The 19,832-nt window shown below is 41.9% G+C and overlaps 1 protein-coding gene across 1 annotated transcript in view; it reads right to left on the bottom strand.

Annotated features, from left to right (window-relative positions):
* Nucleotides 1-967: 967 nt before the first annotated feature.
* Nucleotides 968-19,832, bottom strand: part of dync1li2 (dynein, cytoplasmic 1, light intermediate chain 2) — an 80,302-nt gene continuing 61,437 nt past the window's right edge. Inside the window, exons 11-13 of the mRNA XM_048546279.2 lie at nucleotides 18,461-18,563; nucleotides 3,958-4,077; nucleotides 968-1,392 (exon numbers count right to left, since the gene is read on the bottom strand). Of these exons, the coding sequence (XP_048402236.1) occupies nucleotides 1,283-1,392; nucleotides 3,958-4,077; nucleotides 18,461-18,563 (333 nt within the window). The 3' untranslated portion in view covers nucleotides 968-1,282. The remainder of the gene's footprint in view (nucleotides 1,393-3,957; nucleotides 4,078-18,460; nucleotides 18,564-19,832) is intronic.

The raw sequence follows: 19,832 nt of genomic DNA on the forward strand, positions 1-19,832 counted from the left end.
TGCAATGCGATAAAAATACTTTACATTGAGTAGTGTTTACACTCAGAAATAATGTGCCATTTCATTAATTGCAGCTAAACAACGGAATGATCTTTTTCTCATACAACCTTTAGTGGGAGGGATGGGGATGGGGATGGGGATTTTGGGGTGGGGGGGGGGGGGGGTTTCCTTTTTGTTAATGTTGGCCTAACTCACCACAATTCAAGGAAGGCAGGAGCTATCAGAAAGAATATAACTAAAAAAAAAACTTTCCAATACTGGATAAAACAACCTTTAAATTAAGTTTTAATAAAAATAAAACACCATGAAGTGACTGACCGCTTGTGCTATAGTGCATGTTTTGAGCTGGGCGCTTACTATAACACCTGCATAGTGATTGTGTCAGGCACTTGTTTCCAGCAGGTTTCTCGCCCCACTCTATGACTTCAATAACTAATTATTCAAAGTGCCTTCTAAACATTCTAAAAGCCTTTTAAATTCAAAGATACAATATCTATCGTGTTTGATAATTTCATGATTTTAAGAGTCACTTCCCCGGTCAACCTCAAACCCTGATTAATTTGAACCGTTCCTAAGTATAAACAGTTTCACACTTGTACCTTCCAATTATTAACAGAACATCCAATGAGTCTAAATATTCCCTCTTCTTCATGCCACCTCCTCTTGCTTGAACCTACTTCTCCTCTGCCCACACTGTGACCTGTCACTGTTAGTGGTTACACTTCCTGCACCAACTTGGTCCTTTGTTCCAATACCTGACTCCGCAGATTACAAACTGACTGAGACTGCTTGGTGTGCCTCACTGCCCATCTCATGTACATGCAGTCAATGGGAAAAGGGGAATAAGAGTGCAGAAGTTACTACCAATCTCAGTCGCTGATTCCAAAATCGTGTTGCGCCCCTCTGCCTAAGAATTGTAACCTAAGCAAGCCGTACTGATAGCCACCTGCCTCCTCCCCTCACATTCTCTCAAACCCCCAGTAACACACACTTTACTTTGCCAGTCAACTAAAGATTTTATTCGCCCTTAATCTTTCTGATAAAACAATTATTTTTTGATTAAGGTGTTGTCAGGCAGAGGCTATTTACATTTCTGGAATGCACACACCTACCCTGCCACAAGTCATTTTACAAGTTAATGCCTCATGTTCCCCCCACCCCCAAACTAAAACTGATAGCGGCTGCCGCATTAGACATCTGCTGGCCCTCACTCGAATGATACAATTGTCTAATTTGGTCTTTTGTTTTTAAATATTATATTATACAGTGTCTCTTGCAGCTTTTAGGCTTCATTCTCTGTTGGAGGAGAGTTGTTTGCTGTGACTACAGAATCCGGTTTTCGAGACATCCTGTCCAGCTCTGCTTGAACATCTGTTAAAACCGGCTTTTGTCCTATAAATTAAAAATCAGAAAATGTCAATTTAAAACCACCACAAAATACTGCGTTAAAACAGGCTAACTGTCCAACCTGTAAACTCTGTCACCAATCTCTTTTCCAGTTTTTCCTCCTAGTCTACAGTACAGAATCAGGCAGCCCATCATGCCAGTGCTATTCAATTAGTTTGATTCCCCTACTCTTTCTGCTGCAATTTTTTTAGTTCTTTACAATCTCCTTCTGAAGTCACTGTGGATTCTGATTTCATTTCCCTTTCCTGTATTATATAGAAGACATTACCAGAGGGTCAGGAGAACAAGACAGGAAGTGGGAAATAGCAAACAGAATGTGCACTAGGAGGAAGAAAACTAAAGCACAGGGCATGGATGGGACATGGATATGTTTGATTTTGTTGGTAGCACCCAATCAGCATCAATACCTTGTGGAATTAGGATCCACTGCATAACAATGATGTATAGAGACTGAACTGCAGAAATATGGAGATGGACTCAATCTGGCTTTGAGTTCATGCAAGCAGCAAAGAGCAAAAAGAATACAATGTTTTATGGCCAAAATACTTTTGAAATTCAGTTCCTATTGTAATGTCAAAAAAATGTGACCGTCAATTTGCACATAGCAAACTCCCAGTAAAGTGAAACAAACAGGTTTTTAATTCCCCCAAGCAAGGATAGTTGAAGGATAAATATTTAAGTAGGGTACCAGGGAAATCTTTCAGCATGGCATAAAAATACCTCAACCCAGGACTGCAAACACAAGACTGCGACTTTAATGTCTCAGCTAGAGGGTGACACCACTTACATTGCTGAACTTAGTCTGTAATATACTGGAATGTCAGCCTCAATTTCATTTTTGCATAATGTCTGGACTGCAGAATTGAACCCATGACTTTCACCTGGAAGGGGCTGTGTGCTACAGTACCACACCACCAAGACTAGCAGAATACAGGTTTGCTTGCTTGTTTCTGCCGAGAGCCTAGGCTACGAAAGCTTGGCAAATAAAGGCATGACTTCTTTTCTTTGCTTAGCTAGCCCCAGGATGGGGGAAGAGGTTTCAAAAATCTGCTGTGAAATTATTTGGAAAGTAGGAGTATAAAGTATCAGGACAACGCCCCTTGGCCAGCTTGTAGTAAATTCCTTTAGTAAGTGTGTCTGGTTACTTTTCAAACAGCCTGAAGCTCCAGGATCTCTGCTCCAAAGAATTCCAGGAAATTCCAAACAACTCCAAAGGGAACTGACTGGCTGGTCATGGCCTGATTGATACAAAGATTTTGGGAATTCCTAAGCACACTGCACCTGACAAATGAATTAATCTGATTTTCCCCATCAACAACAAAACAATCTTGGAAACAGATTCCCGAAGCCATGTGGTATCTCAGCAGCTGGACTCTATCCCAATAATCCAAAATTGCTCCCGAAGTATAATTGGAAAATAATGGGCAAGACTCCAATGATTATGTTTATTTTCACTGAGTCTTTCTGCATCATTCTGCCTGCAGAGAGGAATTGCCTTGCTCCTGTCCAAAAGTACGGCTGAAGGGCTCATCTTTCCCATTAGTTACTAATTAAATGTGGCTGAGTTTTAGTGTGAAGCTGAGGCCTGATGATTGAATGGGAGCAGTTTTGGCTTCTTGGGTTAGAGTTCAGCTGCTGAGACACCAGAGGACTTTGGGAATACAGTATTTGCATTGAATTGTACATGGTGGTGGGCACTAACTGGGAATTCATTAATGCTCCCATGACAAGGAATCAACTTTGGGCAATGAAGTGAGGAGGAGCACGCTCATAATGTATATTTCTGCAAATAAACATTCATAAAACTGTGCAAAGACTGGCTCCAGTTCTTTCCTTCTTCATCAGGCTTTCTGGACTAAACATTCCATAACAACTCTGTTGGCAACATGTTATAAGCAGCGATTGGTCAACCTCCAGTAACTCTCACAAGCGATCAGTATACAGATGTTTCCCATGGGGGCCATAGATGATTATTCTGATACCCACCCAGCACGTGGACACGCATGTACAACAACTCCTGCTGTCAGTGTGCAGTCAAGGGCAGAAAGCCCCAGTCAAGGACAATGCTGACATGAAGAAAAGCAAGTCTTTAACAGAGATCGGTTAAGATCTGGAATGGACTGCCCGAATTTGTGGAATATTCAAAGGGATAATTAAAGAAAAATAAATGCAGATCCATGAGGATAAAGAACAGGAATGGAAATAAGCAAGTTGTTCTTGCAGACAGCCAGCATAAGCACAATGGATTGAATGGCCTCTATGTCATACCCACTCATGGAAGATCACAATTAGCTGTCACTGAGTGATCAGTTAACTCGATAAACAAAGCATTATTTACAAAACCTTTCTAGTCTCCAAGGTTCAGAGGTCAGCCTGAATTCACTACTCTCAATTGTCCCATGCTTACAAACACTGATGATTGCTTTCCATGAAAATGTCTTTCACCAGCACCACTAGCTCCTTCGGATACCTGACAAATCTTAGTGATAACAATGCTATTGAAAGAGCCACTTCCAGCCTTGCTGGATCTGATTGTTGGTAAGGGCTTACCTGACTTTTTGGCTGTATTCGGTACTCCGCCAGCTCCAGGACTCCCAGGAGAACCTGTCTTTTTACTCAATAAACTGTTGAAGAAGTTTGCCAGCACTCCTTCATTTGCAGCAGCAGGACCTGAAAACAGAAATTGTCAGACCTGCTCAGTCTCAATGCATTCAAAGGAACCTGGAACTCATTCACTGCTGACTGAGTAACATTTTCTGCAACCATCTCCCAGTTTGACAGGTGGAGGGGAACAGATGGATGCACCGGGAACTGAACATAAGAAATACCACTAATGAACTGAAAGTAAAAAAACACAAACAAACAATCTGCAACATGAGAAAGTGACTGAATCAAAATTCTGGAACTTGATATCTATAATGCTAGAAGAAACAGCTATATCACTCAGCTCACCACCACTTTCCCAGGAACAATGAAAGATGAGCAATAAATGCTGGCCTACAGTAACACCCACATCCCATGAAAGAATTAAAAGACCCTATACAGACAACAAGCAAAACGAACATCATTTACAAAATACCTTGCAAGAACTGTGACAAACACTACATTGGACAAACAGGCAGAAAGCTAGCCACCAGGATACATGAACATCAACTAGCCACAAAACGACATGATCCACTATCACTAGTATCCTTACATACAGATGAGGAAGGACACCACTTTGATTGGGACAATACATCCATCCTAGGACAAGCCAAACAGAGACTCGCACGAGAATTCCTAGAAGCACGGCATTCCAACCGGAACTCCATCAACAAACACATTGATTTGGAGCCCATCTACCATCCTCTGAGAAAAAGAACAGGAAGTGACATCACCAATGCAGGAAATGACATCACCAACCCAAGGAAACCTAAACAGATAAATAGAAAGCGGGACATAACACCAGCGCTTCACCGGAGGCTCACTGATGATGTTACCTAGAAAGGTGACGAAACATCTGAAAACGAACCTTCCAGCTCAGCGAGCAAACTCACATCCAGAACCTCAACCTGAGCTACAAATCCTCTCAAAACTCGCTACCATGAAAGAATAAACAAAATCACAAGGACGGCCATTTTCCTACCAGTGCATATCCGTACATACTGGGAAAGTACAATGGAGTGATATTTTTTATTTGCTGGCTGGGTCAGCATTGATTGCCCATCTCGGGTTGTCCCCAAGGGGAGGCTGGTAAGCAGTTTTCTGAACTGAAGTCTATTCAGAGAAGGTAAACTGTTAATGTCATTAGGGAGGGTGTTCAGAGATTTGGACCTAGTGACACCAGAAGAGTGGAGAGTGATTTGAGGGTGAGGGTACAAACTTGGAGGGGTGGTCTTCCCACATATCTGCTGCCCTTGTCCTTCTCAATGGCGGAATCACAGGTTTGGAAAGTGCTAAGGAACTTTTGTTTGCTGGGTCTAATTCAGTTAAAAGGTGAACCACAATGTCGTGCATTTTGAAATTTAAGTTTATCCTTTCACTAACAACACTGTATACCCCTATGCTACTCCAAATTTAATTCTTGTTTCTTGTTTTTGTTTGGATGATAGCAGGACAACGACAGAGCAATATTTGGAGATCATCTGATACTTACTGAGGTCAAGTAAAGGAGGAAGATCTTTCAAATGCTGAGAGCTACTGACCAGATCCAGCATTTTACAGAATATAAGGAAAACACAGTGGTACTTTTTGCAGAATGATCGTGTATGCAAGGACAGAAATTGCACAACTTAATAAAGCATGAATTTGATTTCACTGGGTAGCCTGCAGGAAATCATTCCTGTTCAAAGGATCATTTTTGGCAAAAATATTTCCCACAAGTAATACAGATTTTCCTATGGTGTCGTAAACTAGCAAATAGTTCTTTTAAAATTAAAAAACATCACCTTTAAACAAAACAAGCAACCGAGAGCTGGATCTCCAGGGCTCGGTCACAGATTATGAAAAAACTGCAATACTCAAAGTAGCTATCATATACACAGGACAGTTTCACATTTCATCTCCTGCCAACTCGTAAGTTGGAACACAATCAAACTGACCAAACAACACCAATGATCAGGGTCAACACAATGTGGAGCTGGGAAACACAGGTAGTCAGACAGTATCAGAGTAGGAAAGTTGACATTTTGGATTGGGACCTTTTTTCAGAACTGTCAATGACCAGTGACAAAATGCCAGGAAAGCGCAACAGACTTTACAGCACAAACAGGCCGTTCAGTCCAAATGGTCTGTGCTAATGTTTATGTTCACACGAATCTTACTTTGACTCACCTTATCAGCATTACCCTTCTTACTCTTGTACTCTCAAAAGCTTACTGAATGGCCCTTTAAATGCATCCGCTCCACACTGTGGCAAGATCACATCAGTGTGTAAAATAGTTTCTCTGGACTTCCCTCTGATTCATTAGTGACTACCTTTGATTTTTGATCACCTCCTAACTATAAATACTTCTGTTTACCAATAACAACACATCCCACACCACTCTTACACACTGTGAATCCTTTTGGGAAGAATGTGAAAAAAAAACAAAAGATGGTTCCAGGCATGACAAAGTTAGAAGAAGTTAGGAATGTTTTCCTTGAAGAAGGGTCAGAGGAATAGAGGTTTAAAATCACACGGGATCCAGGCAGCAGAGTTGTTTCTACTTGTGAAAGGATCATGAACAAAAAGGCAGAGATTGATTAAAGGAAGAAAACCCTTTCCATACACTGAGTGGTTAAGGGTTGGAATGTATTTGACTTAGCTGAAAAGGAACACTGATGTTATGGACCAAGGCATCAGAATAGCATTAAAAGTTGTGATTTGGAGAGGTGGTGCAGACATATTGGTCTGAATGGTCTTCAGTGCTATAACAATTCTGAGATTTGGTCAAGTTTCCCTTCTGGTTTTTCCTTTCTAGAGAAAAGTGGATCAAACCTTTTGAGATAGTTACAGCTCCTTAATTCCAGTATCATCCTTGTTATTCTTTTTCCCGTCTCCTCCCATTTCTTTGTTTTTCCCTAATACAGAGCATGGTATTTGTAAACTGTGTTGGCTCAACAGGTTCTAAGACTACCTGTTCCAACTTTGCTACAGGTTAAATACACCTGCAGACTGCATTCCAGGGCAACTAACAGAGGTTTACAAGTCAGAAACACTCGCTGGTTTTCTCCAGAAAAGGTACAATGTACAAGAGCAGTAGGTGAACCAGTTCCCATCAAACTAGCTACCACAGCTCAACATCCTTCACTTGTTCAAGTTCCAAGGATACAATCTAACAAGGTCAAAACTTGCATTTAATGTAATACTTGAACTTCTACAGCATGTCAAATACATTTTTAAATTTGTTAATGGGATACAGGTGTTATTGGCAAAGTCAGCATTAATTGCCCTTGAATAGGTGGTAGCAAGTTACCCTCTTGAACCACTTTGGCTACACTCACTGCTATTAGGATATATTCCTATGAATCTGCAGTCAATTTGGGCACAGCAAAACCCAACTCTTTGGCTTGGAGACCGCTTTGCAGAACACCTCCGCTCAGTTCGCAACAAACAACTGCACCTCCCAGTCGCAAACCATTTCCACTCCCCCTCCCATTCTTTAGATGACATGTCCATCATGGGCCTCCTGCAGTGCCACAATGATGCCACCCGAAGGTTGCAGGAACAGCAACTCATATTCCGCCTGGGAACCCTGCAGCCCAATGGTATCAATGTGGACTTCACCAGCTTCAAAATTTCCCCTTCCCCTACTGCATCCCTAAACCAGCCCAGTTCGTCCCCTCCCCCCACTGCACCACACAACCAGCCCAGCTCTTCCCCCCCACCCACTGCATCCCAAAACCAGTCCAACCTGTCTCTGCCTCCCTAACCGGTTCTTCCTCTCACCCATCCCTTCCTCCAACCCCAAGCCGCACCTCCATCTACCTACTAACCTCATCCCACCTCCTTGACCTGTCCGTCTTCCCTGGACTGACCTATCCCCTCCCTACCTCCCCACCTATACTCTCTCCACCTATCTTCTTTACTCTCCATCTTCGGTCCGCCTCCCCCTCTCTTCCTATTTATTTCAGAACCCCTCACCCCATCCCTCTCTCTGATGAAGGGTCTAGGCCCGAAACATCAGCTTTTGTGCTCCTGAGATGCTGCTTGGCCTGCTGTGTTCATCCAGCCTCACATTTTATTATCTTGGAATTCTCCAGCATCTGCAGTTCCCATTATCCGCAACTCTTTGGGTGTGGGTTCTTACCATATGTTCTATGATAAAAACAGAAAAAATAAACAAAAAGTGAGGAGTATGCATGACTAACGATGGAGGGGAGGGGATGTGTGGAGAAACATTCTCTGGTCTTCATTCTTGAATCATTGTATAATGTACACATCTTACAACAAGATATCAAACAATGGGTTTCATACATATAAATGTTAGTTATTAGTTATTAAAGCCAAAAAATGACTATTTGCCAACTCCCTAAAGAAATGACTGGGGGGGTGAAAGCTATGCTCCATTTAATGCTCTGCTTCAGTTCCAGCTGAATTGCTGGGTCCAGACTCTGTACCATATCTCAAACTAAATCATGTCTGAAGGGAGTGTGGCACATTTAGCCAAGTGGTAACAGATTTACATGGTTGAATTAGAGCAGGTTGCATAGAAAAGGCTTGTGTTTCCTGGAGTATTAAAGATTAAGGGCCTATCTAATCGAGGTGCTTTAAGATGATTAAGGATTTGATAAAGTGGATCAGGAAAAAATATTTCTGTGGGGGAGGATCCAGGACAAGGACAAATAATTGCAATGTTAGTGTCTCTCCCTCTCCCACCCCCTTTCCCCAACCCCATAATAAAAAGGACTTGTAGTAGGGCAGGGTGGGAGAATCAGTTAAAAATGATAGGATTTTTTATTAGAGATAATGGATTCTCCAGCATCTGCAGTTCCCAAGATAGCAAAGTGTGGGGCTGGATGAACACAGCAGGCCAAACAGCATCTTAGGAGCACAAAAGCTGGCGTTTCGGGCCTAGACCCTTTTCTGATAAAGGGTCTAGGCCCAAAACATCAGCTTTTGTGTTCCTAAGATGCTGCTTGGCCTGCTGTGTTCATCCAGCCCCACACTTTGTTATCTAGGATTTTTATTAGACAAGGTTCGAGTATTAAGATACAGATGAATCATTACTGAATTGAATGGCTCGAGGAATTGATAGGCCTCCCGTCTCTTAGTCGGTAGGAAAAGCATAGATACGGGACACTGAACATGATAATCATTTGACAATTAAATACAAACAGAAAATCCAGCCGTAACTGCCTGGATCCAAGTTTTCTTAACAAACTTTAATAACTTGGGTGCACTGTTTCACTCAAGCAACTCAATGTCAGTGGAGCAGCTGCAGTAGAGAAGTAGACAAGATTGTCCAGTCCTCATGTCTAGACAGTGCTGTGCTACCTTGTCTCTCGCAGGGCCTCAGTAGTTGCTGCTCCAATCAAGGTTAAATAACTTCCCACTTCCCCAGTAACAAACCAGTGACTCCTGCCGCAGAAAAGTAGGTTCAAACATTAGCTTTTGGTCATTCAATGACCAAGCTGGCGTCAAGTTGATTACAACTTTTGCTCCACCCTAACCAAACCCAAATTGGCCTGAAAGGTCAATGGAACTCATTGCCTTGAATCAAAGCTGAGGTGTGATCTTTTGGATGAGGTATCACCAATGGGACTGTAACCCAACACATTGAGGAGCATTCAATAATCTGCATTTCACCTTGAACAGGGAAAAACATCCTAAAATGTTTCATGTGTAAAGAATTTTCCTCTTGCATCTTCTTAAAATTTTCCCTCTTAACCTTAAACCAAATGTCTAATTGCATTTGACACCCCTACTCTGGGAAAAAGACTCAATCCATTCGATCAATGCCTCAAGTTTGTAAATGCAGGTCACCCCTCATCCTCCAATGTTCAAGAGAAAACAAACAATGTTTATCCAATCTCTCCTCAGAGCAAATACCCTCCAATTCAGTAATATCCTGGTAAATTATTTCGATACCATCTCTAAAGCCTCCAATCCTTCTGGTCGAGTGGCAACTAAATGCTCTAAATGTGGCCTAACTAAAGTTCTACACAGCTACAACATGGCTTGTCAATTTTTAAAATAGTCTATGCCCTGATTAATGAAGGCAAGCATGCCATGGGCCTTCCTGTCCACCTTAACCACTTCTGTAGCCACTTTCAGTGAACTAAGGACGTATACAGCTGGATCCCTCTATGTTAGTGCTAAGGATTCTGCCATTTACTCTATACTTCCCTCCTGCATTAGATCTTCCAAAATGCATCACATTGCATTTATCTAGATTCAACTCTGTGACCTCTCCAAGTCTCCACCTGATCTGTATCCGGTTGTATCCTCACTATCTGCAGCTCCCCCAATCTGTGTTGTCTGCCAATTTACTAATCTGGCCACCTACATTCTCCTCCATATATTACAAGGGTCCCAGCGTTGATCCCTTCAGAACACCAATGATCACAGATCTCCAATCAGAAAAACTCCCTTCCACTGCTACTGTCTTCTATCACTAAACCAGTTCTGTATCCATCCTATCAGTTCACCACGGATCCCATGTGACTTCACCTTTTGTATCAGTCTGCCCTGAGGAACCTTATCAAAGGCCTTGCTAAATAACATACAGACAACATCCAATGCCTTGCGCTCAGTCCTCTGTCATTTCCTCAAAAAACTTCAAGTTTGAGAGATACGACCTTCCCCGCACAAAGCCATGCTACCTGTCATTAACAAGTCCATATTTTTCTCAAATGTGAATAAATCCCTTCCTTAAGAATCTTTTCCAGCAATGACATAAGGCTTACCAGCCTGTAATTCCCTGAATTATCCCTGTTGCCCCTCTTAAAAAGGGAGCAATGTCGACTATTCTCCAGTCCTCTGGGAGCATGCCTGTGACACAATGACTACATATAAGGCCCCAGCAATTCCCTCAACTGCATCCCTCAGCACTCTGGGACAGATTCTATCAGGTCCTGGGGACCTGTCTATCTTAATGCTTTTCTGAAACACAAAACACAACAGCTTTTTTAAAAAAATTACTGACACGCCCCAGTTCATCACAACATATCTCTTCCAAAACTCATCATCCACCATGTCCTTTTCCTTTGTGAATGCCAAAGTATTCATTAAGGACCTCATCAACTTCCTCTGGCTCCACGGATAAATTCCCTCTTCTGTCCTTGAGTAGACCCACCCTTTCCCTGTATGTTTCGATCAAGTCACCTCCTACTCTTCTAAACTCCAGTGGAAACACGTCTAAGTCATGCAACGTTTCCTTATTAGACAATCCATGTATTATTAATCTCATGAACATTCTCTGTAGGGCCTCCAATGCATTTACATCATTCTTTAAGATACTAATACTTCACACAATACTCCACGTGTGGTCTCACCAATGCCTTGTAAAACTGAAGCAGAACCTTCCAACTTTTGTATTCAATTTCTTTTGCAATAAAGCTAGCAATTAGCCTTCTTAATTATTTACTGTATTTGCATACTAACCCTTTGTGATTCATTCATTTCAACAAATCCAACTGCAACTCAGGGCTCTGCAATCTCTCACCGTTTTGCTAACAAGTTTTTTTTAAATTCTTCCTGTTGAAACGGATAATTTCATATTTTCCCACATTGTACTCTATTTGCCAGATCTTTGCTCGCTCAAACCATCCATATCCCTTTGAGGCCTCATTATGTCCTGTTCACAACTTACTTTGCCACCTGTCTTTGACAGATCAGCTAATTTAGCAAACATACCTTCTGTATATTCAGCCAGCACTGGTCCCTGTGGTATACCACTCATCACAACTTGCCAGCTGAAAATGACCCATTTATGATTACTACCTGTTTCTGCCAGCTAGTCAGTTTTCTGAATATTAAGTCAATACATTAACTCCTACAAGGCAACCTGGTATTTGTCACAATGACCTGATAAGGCACCTTATCAAATGCCTCTGGAAATGCAGATACAGCATCTCCACCCGTTCTCTTTTACCTACAGCACATTATCTTCTCAAAGTACTCCAACAGCCTGTTTAAAAAGGAATTTTCCTTTCACAAAACCAGGTCAACTCCACATGAACTTCAACAGCCTTACTGTAAAGTTTTCAATAATAACTCAACATCTTTCCTGGGTTCTTGTGACATAGTGGTGGTGTCCCTATCTGAGTCAGGAGGCCTGATTAAAGCTCCACTTGATTGTAATTTCTGAATTCCTCCTTCCCCTAAGTTTCTGATTTTCAGCTATTCGTGGAATGGTACTATATCTCTACAGTGAAGACTGCTGCAAAATACTTGTTCAATTCATCTACCATCTAAACTTTGTTACTTAATTCCCAGACTCAATTTCTATATTAGATTTCGTTTATAAATATCTCCTGCCATGCATCCTTGTGAGATTATTTGTTTATTCATCAAGTTTGATACTATCTTTGAGTGAACCACATTTGGTCAGTCCCTTGGAATTTCTCTCATACCTTGAGAAAATTAATTAAATCACAGCTTAATCCGTTAATTTTGAAGGATATAATTTCATTGCGCAAACACACCTCTAAATTTAACTGAGTCCAGGTATCATTCTGGTAAACTAATAGTGCACTCACACTAAGACCGACATATCCTTCCTAAAGGATGATTAGCAGGACTGCTCACCGTAAATTCCACGTGCAGTCTAACCGGGGCTTTGTATAGCCAAAGCACAACTTTGCTTGATTCCATTCTATTTCTTTAGGTTTGTGCTCTATTAGCTCTGACAATCATTTTGCACGTTTGGATTATGTCAATGATTGAAATATCCCCCAAATTTCTTTGATACAGCGCTGTGGGGAGTTGAAGATCCACTTAATCTCCAAGTCACATCCTCTTCCCAATGCCTTTTGCACTTTGAATTTTTAAGAGTAAGATCATTACTGAGGCAACAGGCAGTTTACGATAAAGAAACCTACTAGCCAGAACAGAACTGCCAAGGTTTGAGTACAATTCAGTTGGCAGCACCTGTAAATTAAGCTATATCTTCGATGTTTAATCTAGGTCGACAGACCAGTGCTTTACACCGGGAGGACAATATTGTCGGAAGCACTGTCCTTGTCTGCCCAGTCAGGTGGAAGTCTAGAACAGAAATGAGTTGGCAACAGGATTCATATTCCTGAATGAGACCAAAAATGTCCCTTTCCTCTGAACCAGGTTTTACTGTTGTTTAAAAAGACAAGAGGGGGGGCCCCCCAGTGTCCAGCTGCCTAACTGCAGCTGAAAAAATGTCATTGATTTTAAGCTCTACAACAGCTGAGATTGAGAGATAATTACTACCAATTCAGAGACAGTCAAGTTTTCATTTGGCCATTAAAGCTTACAAAGAGCCATTCTGCCACGCTTCGCAAGTGAAATCTGATCTAAATTAGATAAACTGCACTAGCGGACTTGCAAGTAACTTAACCACAATTAAGTGCACACTGGATGCAGTATTATAGATACCATCAGTCTAAATACACTGGAAGCAAAGACACCATCCTGACCAAATTCAGTCACGTCTGACAATAGCTCAGTGTGGCACGTCTTAATGGTTCTTTAAGAAAGCAAAGTCCTTGCAGGGAACTATTTTTAGTAATTGAGAGAATTTACAGCAGAAAGTTCAAGTAACTGACCACAAAGCTTAAGAACAAAGAAAATTACAGCACCGAAACAGGCCCTTCAGCCTTCCAAGCCTGCGCCGATCCAGATCCTCTATCTAAAGCGATCGCCTATTTTCCAAGGACCTGTATCCCTCTGCTCCCTGCCCATTCATGTATCTGTCTAGATACATCTTAAATGATGCTATCATGCCCACGTCTACCACCTTCACTGGCAATGCATTCCAGGCACCCACCGCCCTCTGCGTAAAGAACTTTCCATGCGTATCTCCCTTAAACTTTTCCCCTCTCACCTTGAAATTGTGACCGCTAGTAATTGAGTCCCCCACACTGGAAAAAAAGCTTCTTGCTATCCACCCTGTCTATACCTCTCATGGTTTTGTAGATCTCAATGGAGGTTCCTCCCCCCCCAACCTCTGTCTTTCTAATGTAAATAATCCTAATCTACTCAACCTCTCTTCATAGCTAGCACCCTCCATACCACGCAACATCCTGGTGAACCTCCTCTGCACCCTCTCCAAAGCATCCACATCCTTTTGGTAATGTGGTAACCGGAACCGCACACAGTATTCCAAATGTGGTCGAACCAAAGTCCTATACAACTGCAACACGACCTGCCAACTCTTGTACTCAATACCCCGCCCGATGAATGTAAGCATGCCGTATGCCTTCTTGACCACTATCGACCTGCATTGCCACCTACAGGGTACAATGGACCTGAACACCCAGATCTCTCTGTTCATCAATTTTCCCCAGGGCTTTTCCATTTACCATATAGTTCACTCTTGAATTGGATCCTCCAAAATGCATCACCTCGCATTTGCCTGGATTGAACGCCATCTGCCATTTCTCCACCCAATTCACCAATCTATATTCTGCTGCATTCTTCGACAGTCTCCTTCACTATCTGATACTCCACCAATCTTCATGTCATCTGCAAACTTGCTGATCAGACCACCTATACCTTCTTCCAGACCATTTATGTAAATCACAACCAACAGTGGTCCCAACACGGATCTCTGTGGAACACCACTGGTCACAGTTCTCCATTTTGAGGAACTCCCTTCCGTTCCCTGTTGCCCGGCCAGTTCTCTATCCATTCAGCTGGTACACCCTGGACCCCACACGACTTCACTTTCTCCGTCAGCCTACCATGGAGAACCTTATCAAACACCTTACTGAAGTCCACGTATATGACATCTACAGCCCTTACCTCATCTGTCAACTTTGTCACTTCCTCAAAGAATTCTATCAAGTTGCTAAGACATGACCTACCCTGCACAAATCCATGCTGCCTATCACTAATAAGCCCATTTTCTTCCAAATATAAATAGATCCTATCCCTCAGCATCTTCCCCACCACTGACATCAGGCTCACTGGTCTATAATTACCTGGATTAACCCTGCTACCCTTCTTAAACAAGGAGACAACATTAACAATTCGCCAGTCCTCTGGGACCTCACCTGTGTGCAAGGATGCTGCAATGATATCTGTTAAAGTCCCAGCTACTTCCTCTCTTGCTTCCCTCAGTAACCTGGATAGATCCTATCCAGACCTGGGGACTTGTCCACACCCTAAGGCTTTTTAAGAATACCCAACACTCCCCCGCGCCCCCACCCCCATGCCAACTTGACCTGGAGTAATCAAACATCTATCCCGAATCTTAACATCCGTCATCTCCCTCTCCTTGGTGAATACAGATGCAAAGTACTCATTAAGAATCTCACTCATTTTCCCTGACTCCTCCCATAACTTCCCTTGGTCCTTGAGTGGGCCAACCCTTTCTCTTGTTACCCTTTTGCTCCTTACGTACAAATAAAAGGCTTTGGGGTTTTCCTTAACCCTGTTTGGTAAAGATATTTCTTGAGCCCTTTTAGCCCTCTTAATTCCTCTCTTCAGATTGGTCCTACTTTCCCAATATTCTTCCAAAGCTTCATCTGTTTTCAGTTGCCTAGATCTTATGTATGCTTCCTTTTCCCTCTTTGCTAGTCTCTCAATTTCATCTGTCATCCATGGTTCCCTAATATTGCCCTTTCTATCCCTCATTTTCACAGGGACAGGTCAGTCCTGCACTCTAATCAACCTCTCTTTAAAAGCCTCTCATTTACCTAATGTGGATTTACCCTCAAACAGCTGCTCCTGATCCACATTCCCCAGCTCCTGCCAAATTTTGCTATAGTTGGCCTTCCCCCAATTTAGCACTCTTCCTTTAGGGCCACTCTTGTCTTTGTCCATCTGTACTGTAAAACTTACAGCATTGTGATCGCTATTCCCAAAGTAATCCCCTACTGAAACTTCAACCACCTGGCTGGGCTCATTCCCCAACACCAGGTCCAGTATGGCCCCTTCCAGAGTTTACATACTGTTCTATAAAACCTTCCTGGATGTCCCTTACAAATTCTGCTCCATCTAATCCCCTAACACTAAGTGAATCCCAGTCAAAGTTGGGAAAATTAAAATCTCCCATCACCATCTCACTGTTGCTCCTACATCTTTCCATAAATCTGCCTACATATCTTTGCTTCTATCTCACATTCACTGTTGGGAGGCATGTAGCACAGCCCTAACATTATTACCGCATCCTTCCTATTTCTGAGCTCTGCCCATATTGCGTCACTGCTCGAGTCCTCCACAGTGCCCTCCTTCAGCACAGCTGTGATATCCTCTTCAACCAGTAATGCAACTCCTCCACCCCTTTTACCTCCCTCTCTATCCCGCCTGAAGCATCTATATCCTGGGATATTTAGTTGCCAATCATGCCCTTCCCTCAACCAAGTCTCAGTAATAGCAATAACATCATACTCCCAGGTACTAATCCAAGCCCTAAGCTCATTTGCCTTACCTACTACACTTCTCGCATTGAAACAAATGCACTCCATACCACCTGTCCCTTTGCGTTCATCATCTGCTCTCTGCCTACTCTTCCCCTTAGTCACACTGACTTCATTATCTAGTTCTTTACAGGGTGTAGTTACTACCTCCTTACTGTCCACTAACCACCTCATTTGGTACCCAACCCACGTCACATTAGTTTAAAAGGAGGTTTTAAAATGTAACATTTCTACCTTTTATTAATTAGAAACCTTTATTACACAACTTGCCATAAGCAGCAAAATCTAAACACCTGTTCCTTTCGGAGCTTAAATCTTCATCCACCTACAAGCCAACCCATGTGGAGTTAGAGTTTTTTGACATGTCAAATGCATTCATGTTAACCTGAATACGTCACCTTAAAAACACAAATCTCAACTTTAAACTTCACCAGGAGCTGTGACCAAGACATACTGGTTAAAGATTAGGATTATAAAAATTATGTAGAAAACACTAGAAAAGAAAGGAATAAGCAGAATGCAAAGATCAGGAACTTAGAAAGAAATTCTCAGCACAAATCAGATCACTGGAAATGAGAGTAGCATTAGTTCATTCAGTCCCACAAGCCTGCTCTGCCAATCAACACGATCATGGCTGACCTGACTTGGATTCTACTTTCTTGTCTTGTCCTCATATCCCACAACTCCCTTGAAGATCAAAAGTCAACTCAGCCTTAAGCATATCAATGAGCCAGTCGCCAATGCGCTCAATGGAAAGAGAACTGCGGGTGAACACAAGGGAGTGCAAGTGAACTGAAGCTCTGGGAAGGGCTAATATCCTACTAAAAAAGGACAAATGGAGAAGGTCAAGAGAACTTTAGAATAATTGATGTAAGGGCTGGGGTGCAACAGATGGCATAAATAAATTTGAAAACAATCAAAATGAAAAGAGGAACTGAAATTTTGGGAAATTATGCAGTGAATACTGGTCACTGTCCTTGAATGAATTAGTTGGACAATTATTTTTACAACAGCAAAATGTGGAGGTTGCCACAATTATTGGTCATCCCTGGATGTCCCAGAAAACAGAAGTTGAAACCCCTTATGATCCATTGTGGTTCTGGTTGGGATGGCAATGAGGGAAGAAATTCACTGAATAACAGTATGGAGTACTATCGTCATTTGGTAGCAGGGAAATTAATCGCTGTTGTAAAAATACAACTGTCAATGCTTTCCTCATAAAATGCTGTTTATCCTTTACAATGGTATTCTTGTGAATATCAGATGAACACAAGGCAAAAGTTTCAAATTATTTTGTTGGTTTTTTACCAGTGGGCTGATCGTCATTCTCTTTGCTCAATACTTCATTGTGCCAGCTGTGGCTCAGTGGGCAGCACTGCCACCTCAAATGCAAAGGAGTGGCTCCAAGTCCCTCTCCAAAAACAGGAACACAAAATCTAGGCATACAAACTTAATGAAGTGATAATGGGAACTGCAGATGCTGGAGAATCCAAGATAACAAAGTGTGGGGCTGGATGAACACAACAGGCCAAGCAGCATCTCAGGAGCACAAAAGCTGACGTTTTGGGCCTAGACCCTTCAACCTACATCATTCTTCCTTCATCATACAAACTTAATGAAGTGTTAACCTTTGGAAATGCTGTTGCTTCGGGGAGGTATTTATTTGAATAAATACCTGCTCTCTTATGTGCCACCATTTTGAAGAGGAGCTGAGAATATATCTTTGTAACGAAGCAAATACTTATCCCACAATCAATATAAAAATTTATGATGATACTTCAGGTTTGAGATATCTTCCCGAGTGCAAGTAGGTTGCCAATTTCCTATATTACAACAGGGCTACTCTGCATTACTGGTTGTAAAACACTTCAGCAAGCCTGGTACTCAAGAAAGCTGCTATACAATTGCAGAGATTAACATGTCTTTTATGAACCTGATACCAAATAAATTTCTAAAAATATCAAAAAAACAATCATTTTGCATCTCACAGGAGGTGGACCAAGACTCATTAAATTACTTGCACCTTATAACACACCTTTTGGAGTTCCCGATGTGATGGGTGGGACCGCAGTCACCATGTTTGTTCCACCTGGTTGTCTTGGGGTCCTGGGAGAGCCACCTGGTTGCCTTGGAGAATCCTAAGAGCAATCACAGTATCATTCATGTTGACCTTAAATATATTAATGTATTTGCAAAATGTAGAACATGAACACAATCATATTGCTCGCATAGGGCAAGAGTTCCCCACATGTGGTTTATTGAATTAGCCTGAAAATACAAGCAGCTCCTTTTCCTTGTTATGTCCAGGAACAGACCAAACCCAGAACACACAAAAATGGCCATTCAGTTCAGTCTGACTGGCAGACCACACAATTACAGAGCAGACAAATATCAGTCAGCCCCATTTGTTTGTCAGCCAGCTGAGTATTCACTCCACTCCTATTGCCCCACTGCTTTGAATAATGGTCCTTTTTTTTAACCTTATACCTAATTCATTTCAAACTTACTGCTGAATCTGTTTTTACTATCCTTACAGTGAACTTACTTTAAAATTAGCTTGTAACTTTTAAATTTTGCTAGAATGCAGAACTTCTCAAAAAAAAATTCAAACGTGTATCTCGTAGCCCTTCTTTGCCAGATTTTAACATCTGCTCAGTTTGTCTGCCAACTTCCTTTCTGATCAAGAGTTTAATCTCTGACCATAAGATGGCAGTGAAGAGTTCAATATGCTCTTACTCCAACAAATGATGGGTGTCATACTGAGGGATTGTTGCATTGATAAAAATGCTGTGTTCTGGATGAGTTATGAAATAGACGCCCTCTATCGGCTTTCTCAGGTACACATGGAGAAAGCAGATTCAATCTTGTGCCAAAGTCTATCCCTCAAACAACAGCGCGCACACAAAAGGAGTCTGGCCATATTGCATTATATTCTCATTTTTCTTCATATTTAAATGGAGGCCAGTCGAGGTCTCTGATAGGCAAACAACATCAGCCAGAGTAGCAGATCCTGAAACAGAGGTAGCAGCATCAAGAGGAGTGGGTGAAAGGAGGACCCAAGGCAGACAGCATCACCTAAAACAGATGGTTAGAAAAAGACCTGCTGACATGTCGAGACAAAAACTGTCTACTGGGACCAGTGGAATTGTTTCTCGCTCTACAACAGGGAAAGGAACTGGCTATTGAATGTCTCTAGTAAGTGTTTAAGAACTTTTCTATTCTTAAATTTTAAGAAAATTCACAAATTTTTAGTAAAATTAATCAGCCACAACATAAGTAACAGTTAATTAAAACTCATTCATGATGACCGTACTGGTGGTGTGTCAAGGCCGCAACACGTGGGAGCTCCTGGATGCCACTGTGATCCAGGGCAAACTGTTGCAGTGGATATTTGAAGTCTGAACATC

This window comes from Stegostoma tigrinum, chromosome 16, assembly GCF_030684315.1.
Source record: "Stegostoma tigrinum isolate sSteTig4 chromosome 16, sSteTig4.hap1, whole genome shotgun sequence".
In the NCBI taxonomy this organism is placed as follows: domain Eukaryota; kingdom Metazoa; phylum Chordata; class Chondrichthyes; order Orectolobiformes; family Stegostomatidae; genus Stegostoma; species Stegostoma tigrinum.